The 20,167-nt window shown below is 49.3% G+C and overlaps 1 protein-coding gene and 1 long non-coding RNA gene across 3 annotated transcripts; one reads left to right on the forward strand and one right to left on the reverse strand.

The window, feature by feature from the left end:
• Positions 1-4,032: 4,032 nt before the first annotated feature.
• Positions 4,033-19,902, forward strand: ASRGL1 (asparaginase and isoaspartyl peptidase 1). Of its 2 annotated transcripts, XM_069066129.1 has the most exons (7): positions 4,034-4,187; positions 5,473-5,667; positions 12,301-12,443; positions 12,932-13,089; positions 16,263-16,381; positions 18,169-18,279; positions 19,431-19,902. In XM_069066129.1, exons 1-7 carry the CDS (start codon positions 4,103-4,105, stop codon positions 19,661-19,663), a joined length of 1,044 nt encoding a protein of 347 aa, XP_068922230.1. In that variant the 5' UTR covers positions 4,034-4,102; the 3' UTR covers positions 19,664-19,902. The 2 variants fall into 2 exon arrangements, with proteins under 2 accessions (XP_068922231.1, XP_068922230.1); XM_069066130.1 differs by lacking the exon at positions 18,169-18,279 and having other exon boundaries at positions 4,033-4,187.
• LOC138144735 (uncharacterized) lies at positions 6,072-14,363 on the reverse strand. The gene is made up of 2 exons (XR_011164014.1): positions 14,009-14,363; positions 6,072-12,821 (listed from the first exon to the last, which is right to left on the reverse strand). It is a non-coding gene; the product is annotated as an uncharacterized lncRNA (long non-coding RNA).
• Positions 19,903-20,167: the final 265 nt, after the last annotated feature.

The following is a 20,167-nucleotide window of genomic DNA, read 5'->3' on the forward strand; positions in this document are numbered from 1 at the left end:
TTCCCCCCTCCCATCTCAGGTCTCCCTTCTCCTCTCCCCCTCCCATCTTAGGCCCCCTCCCCTGCACCCCAGCCTCCGGAGTGGCCTCCCTGCCTCCAGGCTCTCCCCCTCCAGTGTACCCCTGTGACTCTCTTATCACCCGGGAGTACTCAGCTGCCACCCGAGCTGGGCTCCCGCCACCCTGTGCCCCTGCCCTGGGTTACTGGGCTGTCACTATCCTTATATTTCGTTTGTATCTTGCATCCTCAGAGCTTGCAGTGCCTGGTGTTTAGGGCTTAATAAGTGCTTGTTGGCCAGCGGATGGGTGCTGCCCTAGATGGGAGCTCTGGAGAACACGGACCCCATATTTGTCTTTCTTTGTGTCTGGGGCGGGGGGTGTGCCACGATCCCAAGCACACAGCCGGCGCTTTATAAATGCTTCTTGGCTCTTTCGGGCCAGGAGCCATCCCTGGGCAGGTGGCCTCCCTCTCAGGATCATGTTTTCACAGGCATCCATTGGGCCCTGGGGGATCGTGAAGAGTGCCCAGGTTCGGGGTCTGCTTCCTGGTTTGCCTCTTTGTGTTCCTAGCTCCTGGGAGACTAGATCAATGTGTATTGACTGATTAGGAACAGGGGTTCTGAGTCCAGCCAACCATTACGGCCTTTTGTCTTTTTTTGTTGGAGGGATGGTGTGGATTCCCTGCGTGGAAACTACCCCCACTGACACTGATCACTCACTTGAGTGTGTGCCAGGCACCGTGGGGGGCTGAAAACAGTAAGAAGTGCAGCAGGCCTGCCCTGGACCAGCTGGGGGAGACAGCCCGTGTCCCTCCCGGTGGCACTGATCATCTCCAGCTGATCGTGTTCCATCTCCTTTGGACCCAGGGTTTGCATGGTGTCTTCTCCATTAGAAGGGGAGCTCCCTGAGGGCAGGACATGCCTTTCTTTCATGCCTGGCACACAGTCAGTGACCACAAATATGTACAAAATATATACCAAGTAGATGCGACCATATTTCATGCCTTTTTGAGGGTACGGGATGGGAGCAAAGGAGACAGAATTTGGGACTGAAGATTTTAAAAATAAAATTTAGACAAGATAGAAGAGTGAAAAGGGGGGCACCCCCTACTTTGGGGCTCAGGAAAGGCTTCCTGCAGACAGTGGTGCTTGAGCTCAGCCTCAAAAAGATGCATTCCCCACATGGGGGACCAGCAGGACAAAGGCCCAGAGGTGGGAGATGGTGCCCTGGGGGAGGAATTGTGAGAATTCCAGCTTGGGCAGAAAGGGGAATTCAAAGTATGGCGGGGCCAGGATGAGAAAGTCTCAGCACTGGTTCTAGAGTCACTAGGGTTGGGGGGGAAAGGACTTGAGCCCCGCACTCAGGGAATTGCTTTAGCAGCATTCATTCACAGGCTGACTTGAAGTAGGAAGACCAAATGAGCAGATTTTGTAATAATGCAGATGACCTCAGATGGTGGTTCTGGGAGGGGCAGCCAGGGCCAGAGGAGTGATGTTTCTGAAGTAGAGATCACAAGCTGTGGGGGGAGTGAGAGTCAGGAGACAGAGAAGTTCTGAGGCTGCAAGACCAGAAGGTTGGGAAACCCAGAGGGGGCTGGGTTTTGGTGGGAAATGAGTCCTGTTTTAAATGTGGAGTTTGGGGGGGAAGTTACTGGGCATAGGGTTTGGAGCTCAGATGTGTAGTTCTGGGAGTCACCATTGCAGAGATCCAGCCAAAGACATCACACAGAGACAGTGTGAAGAGGTTGAAGAACAGAGCCTTGGGGGGCACCCCCAGCGAAGGGGCACAGTATAGATAATGATCCAAGAAAGGAGATGGGGAGGAGGGGGAGAACCTGGAGGACCCAGAGAGGACAGACTGCAGGGGGCAGAGCAAGGAGGACAAGACCAGAGAGAGATCACTGGTGCCTTTAGAGGGAGTGGTTTGAGTTCAGGAAGGATACTGGAAAGATGAAAAGTGAAGGCACGAAGGAGACAGCTTTTTCTAGAAGTTTGGCTGAGAAAAGGGGCAGACAAAGGATGATGGCTTGTGGCTAACAGAGCCTTGTCGAATGGTTATTGTTAGGTTCTGTTACATCGGTGGGTGTTTGGACGTGTTTACTATGGAAGGAGAGAGACTGGGAAGATGGGAGGAAAGTGATGGACTCTGTAAATGGGAACCTGTCCAGGGGTCGGCCTTTTGAGGAGGGTCAACTCTTTTTCAGAGAGTGGAATAAGGGAGAAGAGAATAGGGACAATGTCAAGGGATTGTGATAGGAGAACGAAGCCAAGGGATGGTAGCTGTGAGGGTCAAGGAAAGAGTGATTGAAGGAGAAAAGAAAGTTTGGAACAGCTGCAGGCATAGCTTGTCGATTGGAGAGAAGGAAAAAGAATAAATTAAGGAGGAATGAAAGGATTGCCTTGTGTAGGGAGGGTCCAGTGGAAATTTGTACAGAGGTGTCAAACTCTCCAGTGACAGGGGCCCAAACTCCCAGTACAGCCTGAAGCAGACTGAAATGTAATTAGGAAATGGTTCATAAAGATACAACATAGGTAATGTTAATTTGTGGTTTTCTAGGTCAGTCTGCAGCCCATGGGACCCCTGGATTAGTAAACCCCTTCCCAGCTGTGAGCTTCAGTTTCCTCACTTTTAAAATGAAAGAACCAATTGACCAGAGGACTAAAGAAGGACTAAATGTCCTCATTTTCCAAAACAGGAAGAATGGTTTCCTCAGACTTTAGGCCACCAAAAGTGGCTTCATTACTGGTCAGACTCCAGAGCATATTATTAAAGCAATGGTTAGTACATATCTATGTAGAAAACGAAGAGGTTTATCACAAAGAGGCATCATAGCTTTGTGAAAGAAAAGCAATTCCAGACTGACCTCATTTCCAGTTTTTGAAAACATGAATAGAATTGGTAATTGGACAAAGTTTCTGGAAGGGCTTGAGCACAAGTTGAGGAGATGTAAGCAATAGTAGAATTAAGAGGCTTTGAAATTGTTTGGATGTCCAAAGCTCCCAGAGAACCCAGCTGGGCCCTGTGCTACTTAACATCTTTGCCAATGGCTCAGATAGAAATAAAGGGCATTCTTGTGCAGATGGCCTAAAGCCAGGAGCTATAGTTAATCCAATGTGGAATGGAAGCCAGGACCCAAGAAGTCTTGGCGGGTTGGAAAGCTCTCCTTAATCTAGGATAACATGTAGCAGGAATAAATGTGAAGAATTAAACTTGGGTTTAAAAAAAGGCCCAAAATTGGAGAGATCCAGCTTCCCTCCTGGTACAGTAGCTCACCTGAAGAAAATCTTGGGAGGGGCGGCCATGGTGGATTTCAGGGCCCCCATGGCAACCCAGACCCCTGGATTTTAGACGGCAGTAAGAGGGCGAGGGAGGGAACAGTCTCACCCAGCCCCTTCAGGGGTGGGGCCATCTTTCAGGAAGAAGGTGGCTGAGCTGCACTGCGTTCTGAGGGGACATCCAGGATGGTGGACCCTTCGAGATCAGCCTGTGGGAGGGTTGACTGGTGGAGCTGAGGGCATTTATGCTAGAGAAGAGGATTCTCAGGAAGGATGTAATGGTCAGCTGGGAGTATTGGAAGGGCTGTCCCCTGAAGGAAGGAGCAGTGGTGGAAGATTCCCAGAGTCCGATTTATATCCAATTAGAGGTGGTGCCTAACTAGATATTCAGTTGTGTCTGACTCTGTGACCCCAATTGGGGCTTTCTTGGCAAAGATAGTGGAGCTTCCTTCTGAAGCTCATTTTACAGATGAAGAAACTGAGGCAAGGGTTAAGTGACTTAAGTCAAGGATTAAGTGACTGGCTCAGGGTCACACTACTACTAAGTGGCTGAAGGCAGATTTGAACTTGGGTCTTCTGGACTCCAGTCCTGGCGCTCTGTGCACCATGGCGCCCCCTAGCGGCTGGCTCCTAATAAATAGAGCTATCCAAAAGTGCCAGGTCGCCCCCAACAAGCTTCTCCTCCCTAGAGATCTTCTGGCAGAGGGCACTTGATGGTGCATCTAGGGTGTGGTAAGGGTGGAGGAATTGGAGCCAGTGACCTCCAGCTGACGTCTTGTGCTGCTTTGCCCAGATGGAATCCAGGGCCCTGTAAACTACCACCTTCAAGATGACTGACATGGCGTGCTCCTCCCGCTCGGGCCATTCTGACCATCGCTCCTATTCCTCTTCCAGGTCCTCCCAGTGTGTCACAGGTCAGTATCTGGGGCCCTTCCAGCTTGCTGGGAGCGGCAAGGGTTGGTGTAGTCTCTTCTGGCTTGGTGTTGAGGAGCCCAGAAATGCCTCACACCACGAGAGGGGCTGCATGGAAGCTGCTGCCTGCACACTCCACAAACCCAGCATTTCCCACTGGGGGGCCTTCCTCCCCCCAGACAGACAGAAGCCTCTCCGTGTTGTAGGAAATGGTCTGTGAGAGTTACTGGGGTCAGAAAAACAAACCATGCCCCCAGAAGCAGACCTGGTGATGAGCCAGCCTGGTCTTCATGTAACAAACAGGCACTGTCACTGTACCCTTATGGACAACCTCTCCAGCTTGAGGTATTGGGGAGCCACAGAGGTAGAGAAGAGAGGGGTGGCCTTCGCCAGGGAGACCTAGCTTGAAGCCCCACCTCAGGCAGCCACCTCTCGGGGCTCTAGGCCAGTGGTGTCAAACTCACATAGCAGTGGGGACCACCGAACCATCCATAAGTTTGCATGCTTTAGTACCCACATTAACACTGTCTCTGTATCATTGCATTTGCATTTTTCCCAGTTACACCTTAATCTGGTTCAGGCTGAACTCTGGTAGGATTGTGGGCCCTCCTGCTGTTGACGCCTCTGCTCTGCCCCCTCTGGGAGATCCCAGGCTGTAGAGAAGGTCCCTCCTACTTGGTGGAAGGGTTTTCCTCACTCATCTGATAAAATCTGTCCTAATTAAGAGGCAGAGAGTCCGGGGTTGGGCCAAGCCTGCTTTCACCTCCCTGCCTGCTGCTTGCTTCCTGTCCTGCCTCCAGCAAATCAGTGTCCTCACATTTAGCATGAGAATGGGACACACATACAGATATACACAGGCTAAAGTGAATGAGAAGGAGGCTCAGGAGGGTGATCCCCACTGCAAGCATATTATAGAGTAATTGTTAATTATGTGGTGGCTCAGTGGGTGGAACTCTGGGCCTGAAGTTAGGAAGACCTAAGTCCAAATCCAGGCTCAGACATGTCCCAGCTGTGTGACCCTGGGCAAGTCACTTCACCTCTGCCTGCATCAGTTTCTTCACCAGTAAAATGAGGGTCATGATATCCCTTCCCTTTTCCCTGGCAAGATTCGAAAGAGAAGGCATTTGTGAAATGTGCTTAACATAAGCCTGGCACACAGTAGGTGCTCTGCACAGGCTTATGTCTGGGTTACTCTTACAAATCTCCGGTGGAGATCTCTCCTCCTGCTTGACCTGCTGGACTGGCGATTGTCCTGAAAAGCTCTTGGTTTTTATGATCTTGGCCCAGACTTTGTTCAGCCTGTTATTGTGGTTCATGGCGGAGGAGCTGGCTCCATCTCTAAGGAACGTTCCGAAAGAGTCCGACATGGTGTCACCAAGGCCGCTCTGATGGGCTACAACATCCTCAAGGAAGGCGGCAATGCCCTCGACGCTGTGGAAGGGGCAGTGATGGCCCTGGAGGACGACCCCGAGTTCAATGCAGGTACGTTTGGGGGGCAGAAGTGAGTAACAGCACGAGAGATATGTCCTGAGCACGTGAGGCGGCCCCCCCACCTCCCATGCCCACACTCCCCTTCCTTGCTGCTTGTAGCCAGCCATCCTGTGTGTTCTTTCCTTGCCCCTCCCCCCGCCTAAGGACTGGCTCTCTAATGACGGCCTCTGCCTGCCAGACTTTCTCCCTTTTCCTCTTCAGTCTATCCTGCTAAGGCTCACTTTACTACCGGCCAGAATCCCCTTCATCACACATGGCTGTGGTCATGTCACCCTCCAGAACTCATCTGGGTAAGAATCCCATGGCCAGTTGTAGCGGCAAGCACCCCAGTGTCCCCAGGGTGCCTGCTCACACAGGTTCTTGGATCTGCTTTGTTAAAGGAAAGCAACTCAAAATGGGTTAACAAGCTTACTTTAATCAGTCAGACATATATCGTTTACCTTGTTCAGGGCAAAAAGGTCAGCACCCCAAACTTCAAAGCATACAGGCAGAATTATCAAGACAGAAACAGATCAAGTAGACAGATTTCCAAACTGTCCAGCCATTACATCCATACCCAGTCAACATCTGGGTTTCCACATCTGGGTTTTTCAAAGCCGGGGGACTCTCAACAACGGCTTCCCAGAATTCAGATCAAATCACAGAACACTTCTCAAAGTGAGTCCCAAAACAAAGCTACACATCAGGGCTTATATAGCCTTCTCCTGGCTCAGAGAAAACTGAAAAACAAGCCTCCCTCCCCAGGCTTCAGGTGCATTTTAGCCTAGGGGCAGGGAAGATCTTCCAAATTTGCATTCCCATTACACCAGTGTACTTGACAAGTGGTTGAATGACCTTTCCTTGAAGACTTCAGGTGAGGGAGAGCCCCTTGTCTCCTGAGACACCCGTTCTCCATTGGATGGTGCTCATTCCTCAGCAGGATTTCCTGACAGCCAGCCTATATTTGCCACTCCCGCCTGGTCCTCTGACTTTTGCCCCAAAACAAACCCCAGTCATCTTCCTCATGGCACAGCCCTTCCAGTCCTTGAAAACAGCTCACCTGGCACATGCCCCATCCCTTAGTCTTCCCTTCCCCAGTTCTTTTAACCAGTCTGGATGTAGCATGAGCTTGAGGCCTTCCTTTGTGGCCCTCTTCTGGATATGCCCCAGGTTTATCAGTGTCCTTCCTAAAATATGGCACCCACACGTGGAAATAGCCCTCCAGGGCTGTGAGCCTGCTGCTGCAGTCCCAGACTGCCCCCCTCCTCCTGGCTTCCGGGTCACACTGCTGACCCACAGAGTTCTCAGTCTGCTAAAATGCCCAGATTTTACTAGATTTTTTACGATATAGGACCATCATCTCTTTCCAGTCTTAATTTTATATTATTCCCTTCCCTGTACTCTGTACTTCAGCTAAATTAGACTGTCTTTGCTCCCCCAAACAGAGCCTGCACTTTCCTTTCCCAAGGCCCAGCAGGGGTCCTCCTTCCCCATCTGCCTATTGACTTCCTACCCAGGCCCGAAAGCCCAAATCCAACACTCCCCCCTCCCAGGTGCCAGAGGGTGGGGTCAGTCCCTCCTCACTCAGAGGTCCAACTCATGACTGAATAAACAGTGGTCAGAGATTCTGTAGAGGGGGTTCCCATTCCAGTATGGATTGGACTCAGTGGCCCCCATGGTTCTTTGCTGTTTGAAGATCCCATGGCATAGTGTTCTCTAAAGAAACAATAAGCTTCTTCACCATCCAGCACGTTGGTATCGGGCCTTATAGGCTGTGGGCCCCTCAAACATAATAATGACTCACATGTGTGTCTTAAGGTTGACACAGCATTTTCTTTTCATCGCTCTGTGGGTTAGGTGCCATCCTGTGCACAGAACTGTCTACAGATGTGTAGATCAACAGCTTAGAAAAAATTGATGCCTTGGTGAGATGTCAGAGAATAACGGGGGGCTGGGGGGGTGGGAATCGACTCAGACACAGGTCCACGTCTGTACGCTGGGGTCTGAAAGGAAAGGATATTTAGGAGAGACCAGCTGCTGTTTTCCCAAATCCATCCAGGAAAGCAGACTCCCTCCCATCCCCAGGTGACTGGTTCCCCAAAGGCAAGTTTAGAATCAAAGTAATCGGGAGGTACTCTCAGGGTCAGACGTTCCGATGGGGTGGGGAAGTGGGTGGTTCAGAGAATGAGGCAAATATAAAATCTTCCAGGAAGGAAAATATGCACATCTTATGAAAAAACCTCTCTCAAATCTTTTTTTTCTTTCAAAGTAAATCCATGACCTTGTTCCCAGAAACCACTCCTAAGACTTTAAGCATCTGAAACCAGTGAAAACATTTCTTTCTCAGTCTCACCTTGAAAAGTGACCATTCAACTTGTCTCTTCATTAAGGCAGCTTTGTAAAAGTTCTACCCGGGCTCTGTCTTATGTAAGAGCTCTCTGAATGACTAGAGTCTATGGACCAGGGGCTGGCAAACAACAGGCCGGGGGCCCATCCTGCCCAGTCCTGCCCACACACTGCCTTTTTTGGCCAGCTGGTGAGCTAGCTTGCAGGCCATACCGAGAGCAGCAGAAGATGAGGCCCACAGTGGTAGTTGCCGTCCCCTGGTCTGTAATAGTATTGAGTGTTGGTTTGAGTCCACTAGGCAAATAAGCCTGTGTGCACGGGCATCACCAAAACTCTCGGTGTTTGCAAACACAAACTTAGGGTCCAGTGACAGAGTATTTGGTTTGCTCTCTAGCAGAATAGAAAACCCTGGGGAATGAACCTGTGCTGATCTGTGCCAGGCTGTTCCGTCTCCATGGTCTCCTTCTTCACAACAAAGTTGATTCATGGTGTCATCCTTGTACATTCCCATGGGCAGCCATCTGGAACTGAGAAGCCCTGGCTTTGTTGGGGGTGACCTCTGCCCTCTGGAGGCCTTCTCAGAGCCAGGCTCTAGGGGGATGGAAAGCCGTGCTGGTTCTAGTCTGGTGGTTTGGGTGGGTGCAGCAGAGTGCCTGGATGCACCTTCTCTCCCAGCCAGAGAGGTGACGCACAAGCTTCCTCCCTGCTCCAGTCAGGCGTGCGGGGGCCAGCTCAGACCTGGAGCCAACTGTATAGTCTTGGGGGTGAGCATTTACACCTTGGGAATCAGCAAGCACTACCGATCAGGACTTGGTTTTTCATTATCAAGACTTAAGAAAGTATTACTAAGGCAGATTGAACTTCCAAGTGTGCATTTTTCTTTTGGAGGGCCACTTGTCACCCGAAGGAAGAGCTCTGCCCACTGGCCTCCTGTCTCCTGCCAAAGCCATGCTTGCCATTGTCACCATCCTGCTTAGGGCCTGCCCACCCCAGGACTGACAGGCTGGAGACTTCCTGCATAGGGGCTTGGGGTACGCTTCTGAAGAAGGGAGACCCCATCACGTCTGGTCACAGCCGTCAGCTAAGGAGCGTTCCGGGCACCTTGCCCAGGAAAAACACAGAGACTCTTTCCACAAGTAGGCCGTTCAGTATCCTCCTGATGTATGAGTGCCAACGAAGGAGACACTGGTCCTGCTGGAGAATCAGAGACAGATGGGGGGCGGGAAGATCTAGAACCCATCCGATGTAATTGGGGTACTAGAGCATCAGAGGAGTCAGAAGGCTTTGGCCATTCAACTTTCGGGGGGGGGGGTCTCAGCCTCTTCAAAGTAAAGCCGGTCAGACTGGATGAGCGCTGAGCTGCTTTCTGGCTTTAATGTCTTACAATTTTCCACATTTTACTTGATTCTCTCCTCCCTTTGTAGTTTCTGCCTCTGCTCACAAGGTCCTCAAACATCCACTGAGCAAGCATTGTCTTCACATCAGAGCAGGGCCCCAGCTCTGCAGCACAGTCTTGGTCCTGTTCCCCACGGATGCGATAGAAGGGAAGGGCCCCGAGCCTCTGGAGCAGAGAAGTCGAGCCTGGGAAGTTCTTGTCATTAATTTCCACTAAGAACAGCCATGCTCCTCTCTGGCTAGGCCCTGCCCTCTCTTTTCCCAGATATTCCTCCATTGAAAAGCCTCTTTTGTCCTAGGACCAAGAAGTGCCCATCACTGCTGGGACCACCTCCCTCCTCTGCCCTTATCCATAAAGAATGCTCACTCACGGTGCTTCTGTCTGGAGCTAAAGCCCTTGGGTCCTCAGGAGGCAGCACCTTAGCGCTGGGAAGGACGGGGGAAGCCTGGGCCAGCATGAGCCCCCAAGCATCAGCACCTTTAACCCCCTAACTCCCAGGTAGATCACACTGTAATTGACATCCTGAAACCAGCAAGCTGTGTCCTAGTCAGAATATCACCCAAATGATTCCTCTCCTCAGGGATCCCCGGAAGGGCTAGTTAAATATGTTCTTTCTGTCCTTCCAGGACCTTGGGTCTTTTCCTTTTCCCTCTTCCTTGTCTACATTTATGCCGATGCATCTCCTTTCTTTCTTTTCTGGTTCTTGGATAGCACAGTATCCTCCTGCTCCCAGAGTGGGAACAAAGGCACTGACCTGACTGCTCTCAGCGTTCTCCACTAGCCATTGCTCAAGCTCCTGTGTCTTCTCCAAGGTTTAGCCAATGCTGTAGCCAACCTTATGGACAAGTTCCAGCCCCTCCCAGCTTCTCAGGGCTTACATAAGGACCTGGAGTGTGTGTGGCGCCACCAGAGAGGTTCGCCGAGCCCATGAGGCTGTGGAGTCTGTGCTGTGTGCTCTGCTGACGGCAGCAGAAATGAGGCTTTGCCCAGTAACTCCTGGGAAAAGAAGCCCATGACATTGTTACCTTGCCTTCCCTTTGTGTGATACACGGGAGCTTATCTGTGGCCTGGAGCCTGTGGATAGGCAGTTGGGTGAAGCCTCAGAGCCTTTCTCAGAATGATGTTCTCAAATGCACAAAATAAAATGCATAGGATTACATAGGAAACCAATTATATTGAAATAGTTACCAGAATTTTTTTTTAAAGTTTGCTGACCCCCAGGTTAAGAACCCTGGAGGTAGAAAACAGGGGAGTGATTCTTTGTCTAAGCCACTGACTCTGCAGTCGCCCACATTGGGGCTAATGGGAGAGGGCCTAGCCATTGGGGAGCCATTGGACTGAAGCACTGAAGGACACTTCTACCTCTGAGCTATGAGCAGTTCTTGGACTCATTGGAGAAGATAATGAAGAAGAACCAGCCAGTGAAGCTTCCTGTGGAGGCCCCTTCTGGGCCCGAATCCTGGTCATTTCACGGACTTGTTCTTTTCCAGGGAAACCCACCCAGAGTTCATTGTACTGCCCTGAAGACTAGGTCGTCATCTGCTGTGACCACACATTGTCCACGCTCAGAACATGATCTGGTGCTTGATGAAAACAAACACTTGGGCCATAGAAGGCAGAGCAAAAATTGCAGATGAAGCCATCTGTCCCTGTCAGGTACCTCCTGTCAGAAGATGGGAAGATTTAGAAAGGGAATGGCCGGCTAAGTGTCTGAAAACACGATCTGGATTTCTCTACCGTGGCTTAAAGTATAGGGAATGCTTTTAGCAAGCAGTGGAGCACATCTTACAAAGACTGGGGGAAAATACTTTTGCTTGATATAAATCTAATCAGAAGAGCCTTAACTGAAAGGGAAGGAGGAAGATAGCAAACTGCCCACATCTCTCTCCCAAGCTCAGTCCCCAAGAGACTGGCTGCACTGCTGGGAGAAGAGCACCAGACGTGTCCAGAAGTGAAATTCAAGGGCATAACCAGCAACAAGCCACAGCCTCAGATGCCCATCCACAGGCAGGGGTCATCAAGGCAGTCTCCACCTCCAGGCCTCAGTGGTTCTCTCTCCAACAAGATGACTTGTTGGTAATATAACAAAACTGGAACCAGCAATCATTAATCATTAATATCAGGTGATTCCTGTTCCCTGTTTGGTTTTTGGTTTTGTTTCAGGCACAGATCTGCCAGAGAGTATGAAATAATTCTAAGTGTCTTTACTTAAAGAGAAAATAGAAAGGGATGGAAATCCACTGTCTTTGAAATATCTATCTGGACACAAGCCATTTCACTCTCAAATGATAGTATTTTCCACAAAAGCTAAAGTTCAACCGTAACTTAAAACCTACTTGGAGAGTTGAGGTAAAACTGGCTCTTCAAGACCCCCCCCTCTGGAGGGCACCCTGCAGAAGCCTCTTCCTTCCCTGTGACTGCTGAGTAGATGCCCCACCTCCACATTGGAGCAGCAGAAATCAGCCTTGCTTTCGTAGCATTTCCCATGAACTTGCCAGGCCCCACAGCCTTTGAATCCTCAGCCCACCTCTGTCTTCCGCTCACCTTTAAAAACAAAAACCAGAGGGATGGCTAGGTGGTGCAGTGAATGCAGCACCGGCCCTGAAGTCAGGAGGACCTGAGTTCAAATGCAGCCTCAGACACTTGACAAACTTACTAGCCGTGTGACTTTGGGCAAGTCACTTAACCCCAGTAGCCCTCCAAAAAAAACACCAAATCAGGACATTACTCTTTTCTAGTCAAACAGTACTATGGGTAGAATATCATGAGTGGGATGGCCTATTGGAGGGCCTTGGGTTTCCCATCATCCTCCAGGAAAGCCTTGGAATCCTGTGCAACATGTGGCTTCTAGGGCCATGGAATCAAAACCGCTTCCCCATGTTGTCCTCCCCTTTTTCTTGTAGGTAATGGATCTGTCTTGAATGAAGATGGTCAAATCGAAATGGATGCCAGTATCATGGATGGGAGAAATCTGTCCTCCGGAGCCGTCTCTTCACTTAGAGGCATTGCAAACCCCATTAAAGTTGCCCGTCTGGTTATGGAAAAGGTATGGCTAAATGATGAGTATCTTTTTTTCTGGTAACTTGGCAGTGACACCCCCAGACTCAAGAGTCATAACAGCCATGAGAAGCCTGTGCTTCCTGGCACAGTGCGGGAAGATAGGTGCGATGAGTCTCAGCAGTGTGATCTGGCAGCCCCTCATTGGCCTGTGCCAGCCCATGGCAGTCTGGTAACGAGGGTATTTCTTCCTAGCAGGAAGGGAATTGATGTGGGGCCTTGAACTTTCACCCTTGATAGTCTCTTTCCTCCTCACTTAGACACCAATTTGACCAACTGAGCTATTAACTGATGGCTTTTCTTATGACAGTCTTATACTGGGTGGTATCTGTTCCCTCTTCTGTTTGGGAAAGATGCACTTGAGCTCCTGCCAGAAAAAAGAAACCAGTGGAATTTGCCTTTTTGAACTTTTGTACTCAGAAGATGTAGCAGGACTGCTCAGGAGGCTTAACAATGTTCCTTTCCTTTCTGAATCAGACAAATCACTCCTTCCTGACTGATCGAGGTGCGGCATGTTTTGCTAAGAACATGGGGATCCCAACCACTCCTGTAGAAAAACTGATAACGGAACGAAACGTCAAGCGTCTGAAAAAAGAAAAAGTTGAAAAAACTAACTTCCTAATGGATATGGACAAGTAGGTATTTCCTGTGACTCTGAACTGCATGTTTGGAACGCTTATAGAGGTCCTCAGACTTAACAAAAGTATGGAATCACCTACGTTTATGCACATCAGACAGCATTCCATCCCTCCATATAAGAAAGCACCAATTCTGTCACTAAGGAAAAAGCCAGCCTCAGTTAGCCAAAGCTTCTCAAGGAGATGAGCGGAGAGATTCAGGTTAGGTCAGCCAAGGTCAGGAATGGCCAGCCATGAACATGAGTCCGTGGCCTGAGAATGCTTTTCAAGAACACCAAAAATTTGTTTCCCAGAGGGATTTGTGTATCCTACACAGACTCCCATCTGGGCCCTTCATCCCCTTGACCTTTTTTAAAAAAGATAATACAATGTCACATTGCTCCTGTCTGTTTTATCACAGAGTTAAATTAACAACGTTCTGGAGTTTTTCTGTCATGAATTTCAAAGTCCCAGGGAATAAGATCCCACTTGTTTAAGGCACAGTACTAAATACAGCAAAACCAGAACAGCCCTGTGAAAAGTATTATAGTGGGTTTTGACTTTAAGATGGCCATATAAGCCCAGAGTGGGAAAGGACCTATGCGGCCTTAGTCTTCCCTCCTTCCCAATGTCTCTTCATATGTCATGGTCCTTTTGGAGAACGAAGGACAAACAAGGAAGGAAGCCAGCCTGATAGTGGGAGCTTGTAGTAAGCTGGAGCTCATTCCTTCATGAGGCAGCTTGGAAGGACAGAGCTAGGCCCAGAGCCCTCTCCTTTGTCCCTCAGGAAGCTCTTTGTAGAGTAAATCTGCAATCTGCTTTCTCGTACACCCTACTTCTCCCTTCTAAACCTGTATAGAATGTCTCTCCTTTAATGGGACGGGCTCTCAGATCCCCCAAGCCACATCCTGAATTCCTCAAAGCTTTCACACCTTACCTGCCTGTCCATCCTTCTGTCAACATCCTCTGGCTTCTCAGTGTCCCGCAAGCTGTGGGGCCTCAAATCAAGCACAGCATTCTGGTATGCCAGCTTTCTCACAGTGGGCTTGGGCATTAAGTTTTTCAAAGTCAGTCTTTTTTTTCCCATTTCAATCCATAATTTCAAAGATATTTTTGCCTTGTAATTTTGTCATTTAGTGTACTCACTATCTCGTATTCTCAGATAAGTGTGCCTTTTATATTTTCATCCAAGTATCAAAAAAATTGTAGAACAGGACATAGCTACCTATTGGCCCACCATTAAAGTGGCCCTGGTCAGGCTAGCCTGGACCCACCATTAAAGTGGCCCTGGTCAGGCTAGCCTGGACCCACCATTAAAGTGGCCCCTGTTGGGCTAGCCTGGACCCACCATTAAAGTGGCCCCTGTTGGGCTAGCCTGGACCCACCATTAAAGTGGCCCTGGTCGGGCTAGCCTGGACCCACCATTAAAGTGGCCCTGTTGGGCTAGCCTGGATCCATCAGTTAGCAGTCTTTGGGCACAGAGGTTCAGCTGGCTGGGAACTCTCCCTTACTATCTCCAGTTCACACTTTGTCATGCTGTCCATGAGGATAGGGTAAGAAACTTGTCTGGTGCTTTTATGAAGTCATGGACACATGGTCTCCAGCATTCCTCTGATCTTCCAGGCTGGTGATCATGTGAAAAAAAATTAGGTTATCTTGAAATTGCATTGTTTTTCTCCTGTAGTGTTTTTATTAACGTAAACGTATTATCTGTATTATATGTCATCTACTTGGCATTGCCTTGTTTTTAGTGAGTCTGTTTCCATTATGGAACAAACTAGGGAAAGCGAAATGCTCCCAAACCATCGATTTACTCCCTGGTTCCAGAAGCTGCTGGGTCCGAGTGTCAGGTCAGCCTGCTTGTTGTTTCCAGTCATTCATGCATTTATTCATTCAACAAGCACTTTCTAGCTCATACTGTATTCCAAGATATGTACTCAGCATTAGGAAGATGACGACAAAAATTAAACTGTCTCTGTCTTCAAGGGGCTTACGTTCTCCTGAGGAAAAATAGTATGGATGCATAAAAGTGCGTGTGAATTGGAACAGAGGACTTTCTGGGAAGAGGGCACTAGCAGCTGGGGGATGAGGGTTGGCTTCCTGTGGAAAGGGGTGCTTGGATCAGGCTTTGCAGAAGGCTCGGGATTGAAGAGCCAAGAGGGAGGCCACCTGAGGCAGCAGGCCCAGCCCAGGCAGAGGCACCCAGGGAGGAGATGCAAGGTCATCTAGGAGGAGTAACAGGCCAGTTTGGCCAGCCCACTGGGTGAGTGAAGAGCAGGGATATGCAGTAAGACTTGGAAAGTCAGCCAGAGTTCGCTCCACCCTCCTTCATCCCACATGCTCCCCCACTGAGTTCTCTTTGTCCTTTTCTCCTGCCCCAAATGTTCACCACCTAGTTTCCGCACGTTCCCATGTATCACGAGTCCTCTGGGGCCACCCCCGGCCTTTTCCTTCTCTTCTTTCTTGATCATACCTGTTTTATGGGAGCTGTTTCCCTCCCTTGAATTTCATCTTAAAAGCCTTCTTGAGTCCAACATGTCCAGCCATGTCTCCTAATCTTCATGTGAGTCATCCCAGCCTTTCAATGAGAGTCTGTTATGGCTCTGTTCTCCTTCAGAAAGCCAAACTCTGCGCTTCGCCATCTCCTTGTGGACTTCCCACATTCCTTCATTTCCAAAGTCATTATCCTCCACTGCAGAGGAAGAAAACACTCCCAGAGTACCTCAGTTTCCTAAGGCTTCAGAATCAGACATTCTGCTTCCTTCTGACTGAATCTTTTAAATGGATCACCCTGGGAGGCCTTTTCTACCCCACTGCATAAAAGACAGGAGCAGGAAGAGTAGAACGAAGGTGAATGGAAGCTGGAGAGAGGGCCAGGAGAGGTCGGCACAGCAGATCTAGCCCCAGGAGCCTGGCCTTGGCTCCTGCTGTCTCCTGACTCACAACTTTGCCTACTTAAGGAGCAGACAAAAGCCCCAGGCCATCTCTTCAGTCAGTGCTGGTCATTGTGGATGTTAAAAGCCCATCTTCCATGGCCTCTTCTGTCTGGCTTCTGGAGGATAAGCAGCCAGTCAGCTCCTTCTGGGGTCACTTCCTGGCCTGGGGACAACTGGGCTTCATCAGAGTGCAACTCTGCTAAAGCCTGCATTGGGAGCTTTAGCCCGGCCCTCTGTTCTGCTGCTGTTTTTCAGGAACACTGGAACAGTAGGCGCTGTGGCTCTTGACAGAAATGGAAACCTTGCCTATGCGACATCCACGGGGGGGACCATTAATAAGATGGTTGGCCGTGTCGGGGACTCACCCTGTGTCGGTAAGGCCTCCTCCCTCACACCACTCTCCTGTTTTCTTCCTTCACATTACTGACTTCATTTGGGTCAGTTTTCATTCAGGCCAAGAATTTCTCACAGCCTTGGTCTTAAAGGATCTGCTCCCATAGAGAGAGACCAGAAGCTGAGAATAGTGGTCAGAGTAATTTACCACTTAAAATAAGGTGCACCTTTATGGTTGAAGCGATATTTCAGGTTTCAGTTATTTTAAGTTTGCATAAGGTATGCTGGACCTAATTCCAGATGTGGGCGGGGTTTGGGTGTTGCCCTTTAAAAAAAAACCCAAATTGTACTGACCTTCTTTTGGTAGCAATATCTACCTTCTACCTTTGGGAAGCTGGTCCAGGCAGTAAAGGATTCGCATAACAAGTGAGGGGTTTTGTCCACCTCAGAACACTTGATTCCCTTTGAGGGGGCTGACTCTCCCTGTGCCCCAGTCCTTCATTTATGATTCAGTTTTATTGTAGAACCAAATCCCTTCAGATGATTACTCTTAATGCAGCCTGCTCTTTCAGGAAAGAGTGCTGAAATGGCCTTCAGAAGATTTGGGCTTTGGTTGTTTGTGAGGAAGAGGGAGGTTTTCCCATTTTTCCAAGGCAGTCAAAGCCCAGAGCTTAAGCTATCCAACCTAGCTTTAAATTATGGCCTGTAACCTTTCATTTCTAGAAAAATTGTGACCACCAAGTGCCCATCAGGGCAGGTGGCAGCCTACAGGGCCCCCCCCCCCCAGGGCTGGCTGGCCTGTTTAGGGTATTAGGGCAAACATAGGGAGAAGAATCCAGCTGTGAGTATACAGCAGGACATGCATCAGAAAGTTCTTTCTTTATTTTTTTTTTGCTTTTTAGGGTGGGGGGAAATAGGGCAATTGGGGTTAAGTGACTTGCCCAAGTTCACATGGTTAATAAGTGTAAAGTGTCTGAGGCCGGATTTGAACTCAGGTCCTCCTGACTCCAGGGCCAGTGCTCTATTCACTGCGCCACTGAGCGGCCCAGAAAGTTCTTTCTTTAGCTGAGAAATTTCAGATGCTTGTTCATGTTCATAAACCTGTACACACATGCATGCATACACAGATACACATGTGTCAGTGTTCACACACATACACATACATACGCTGTTCTTAGCTAAGCTTAGACTTTGTCCTGCTTGAGTCTCCTGTTAATATCCTACTTGGGATGGAGGAAAGGACCCAGACAGATGCAGATAATTTACTCACTGACACTCCCAAGTTGACCACTCGCCAGATGGTGACTTGAGACTTACACCAGCCACAAAACCTTAGCAAATGCCTCTTCCCCAGAAGCCCAACTGGACATACACGCACACACATCCACACACATCCACACGCACACATGCATCCATACACATACACACAGATGCACACGCATACACATACACACAGATGCACACGCACACATGCATGCGCAGATGCACACACACGCATACATATAGGCACCCCCACACCCCAGCACCAGACTCTACACCACTGAAAGCAATGGACATCTTTTCATGATTCGTTGGGTTTTTCAGTTATCCTCATTTCTCCAAAATCTCCCATCAATGAAACAGTAAAATGTCCCCACTGGAAGCAACCTTGGAGAACATCTAGTTCGGGTCTCTCATTTTATTGCCACCAAAACCAAGGTGCAGAGCCGGCGCAGCCCCCGCCACAGCCCGCCTTTTCCTTGGCAGGGCTCTTTGTAGCTCAGAGCACTGGACCTTTGGGTGTGGTGGCGATGCCCCTGTGAGAGCATTGCTTTTCTTGTTTGAGCAGGTTCTGGGGGCTATGCTGATAATGAGATCGGGGCTGTTTCTACCACTGGGCACGGAGAGAGCATAATAAAGGTGAATCTCGCCAGACTGGTTGTCTTCTACATGGAGCAAGGTACTAACTCAAAGGACCAAATGTGATTTATTTGCAATCTTCATAGTTTGATTATAGGGGAACAGAACAGATTTGGTGAATACATTTACTGGTCTGTCAGATGAGATGCAATTCATTAGGATAAATGTAAAATCTTGCCCTTGGGCACCAAGAATGAATTTTACAAGGAAAAGAACTTGAGAGTTGAGTGGAGTCCAAGCTCCAGCTGAGGCAGGAGAGAAGTGGGTCAGCCCCCCAAGCCTCTGCCTTCCTCAGACCTCCTCTAGACGACTCAGTTCAGTGTGGGGCCTGCATTTGAGGCTCGTGTACAGCCTTGAGTCTGTGACATTGGAGGAAGTAGGCAGAGTTAGCCTGGAGCTCTCTTCAAGGGCTTGAGGGCCGTGGTGCGGAAGAAAGGCTAAGAGCTTGAACTGTGCACAAGGGAAACAGGCTCCTCAGAGGCACAGGGAGAAGCCAAGCGGCCCCTGAGGCCCCTTCCACCCCTCAGACTCTAGCCTCGGTGGTGGTGCCCTCCCTCAAGTGCTTGGTTCCACCAGTGAAGTATAAGCTCTCACAGGCCCTGCTTAGAGTGCAGAGCCTGGGACTGCCAAATGGATTGTATGTGTCCGTCTGTGAGCCAAGCACTGGCCTGCTTCTGTAGGGGCTCCACTCTGGCTTAGCTACAGGCCAATCCAGACATCGTCCATGACGTCAGCTCCTGGCCAAGCTCTGCTGAGCTGGGGAAGGCCCATGGTGCACAGCAAGAGACAGTGTGCCACATTGTGACGTACCTCTGCACCATCTTTTGTTCGTACATTCTTGTGCATCTCCCGACTGTCCCTGATACTCCCACCTCAAAGGATTGGGAAAGAGAAAACTTTCTAAACTAAGTACTTAGTTCCCTTGCCCAGAGAACATAGGAACCTAGAAAAAGGAATAGTGTGAGAGAAGGTTTCAGAGGGCTCTGCTGGGCTTTGTTGTATCAGGGTGGCTTGGCCCTCGAGGCCCAGGATCAAGGGAAGAATTCAGTGGGCCCCAGTTTTACCAATTCAGATAAAATCATCTTTAGAAGAAATATCATAATCGCGGGAGGTTATTTGCTCCACAAGAGGATTTTTTATCTCCTAGAAGGCATTAATATCATATTTCTTTGCCAATCCTCTTGTTTTTAGGAAAGAATCCCCAAGAGGCTGCTGACGCTGCCTTGTGTTACATGAAGACGAGGGTCAAAGGTTTAGGCGGCGTCATCGTGATTGATAGAACGGGGGAGTGGGCCGCACGGTGGACCTCGGTCTCCATGCCCTGGGCCTCGGCAAAGGAGGACAAGCTTCAGTTTGGAATCGTCCCTGGGATGGTACATATAACTGACATCAGCAAAAACAAAAACCCTAACCCATGTATCTGACCGCCAGGGCCGGGTTAGGAAGAGACAATGAATAAAGTGGGCTGGTCTCCAGCCTAGGCAACGGTAACATTCAGGAGAATTTTACCTTACTCTCTTAGCTCTATATATGGAGAAATCACGCACCCTGTCACACTTCATTTGTTTCCTTGATCAAAACATATTCTAAAGTTTTCTACTTTGGCCCACTATGAAATAAAGGTCAAAACAAGACTTGCCTCAAGATATCAGAGGACCTAGTATTAGCTATTCTCCTGACTGATTATTTTGGTCTTGAACTGGAAAGAAAGCATGAGAGTTTCTATCTTGAGAAGAGACTGGACTTTGGGAAATCCATGGCTTTTACAAAAGCTGTGACCCTTGAATGCAGCTTAGTTTGGCGAACCCGAAAGAGGCTGTGAGAAGGGTGGGGGTTATTTCTAATGTGGTGGAATAGAGACACCGAGCACTTACATCTAGGCAAGGGTTTATTCAGCAGTGCAGGCAGCTGCAGAGACAAATCGAATC

The sequence above is a fragment of the Petaurus breviceps genome, unplaced genomic scaffold, assembly GCF_028583685.1.
Source record: "Petaurus breviceps papuanus isolate PSGF00001 unplaced genomic scaffold, PetGlider_PUasm1.0 90721, whole genome shotgun sequence".
NCBI classification, from domain to species: domain Eukaryota; kingdom Metazoa; phylum Chordata; class Mammalia; order Diprotodontia; family Petauridae; genus Petaurus; species Petaurus breviceps.

What these genes read in the sequence shown, in the direction of transcription:
- ASRGL1 (XM_069066129.1), top strand. Translation starts at nt 4,103, where the DNA reads ATGACTGACATGGCGTGCTCCTCCCGCTCGGGCCATTCTGACCATCGC. An exon ending in CCCGTCTGGTTATGGAAAAG is followed by an intron (nt 12,444 to 12,931) that starts GTATGGCTAAAT and finishes TTTCTGAATCAG; the next exon opens with ACAAATCACTCCTTCCTGAC. An exon ending in CGGGGACTCACCCTGTGTCG is followed by an intron (nt 16,382 to 18,168) that starts GTAAGGCCTCCT and finishes TTGTTTGAGCAG; the next exon opens with GTTCTGGGGGCTATGCTGAT.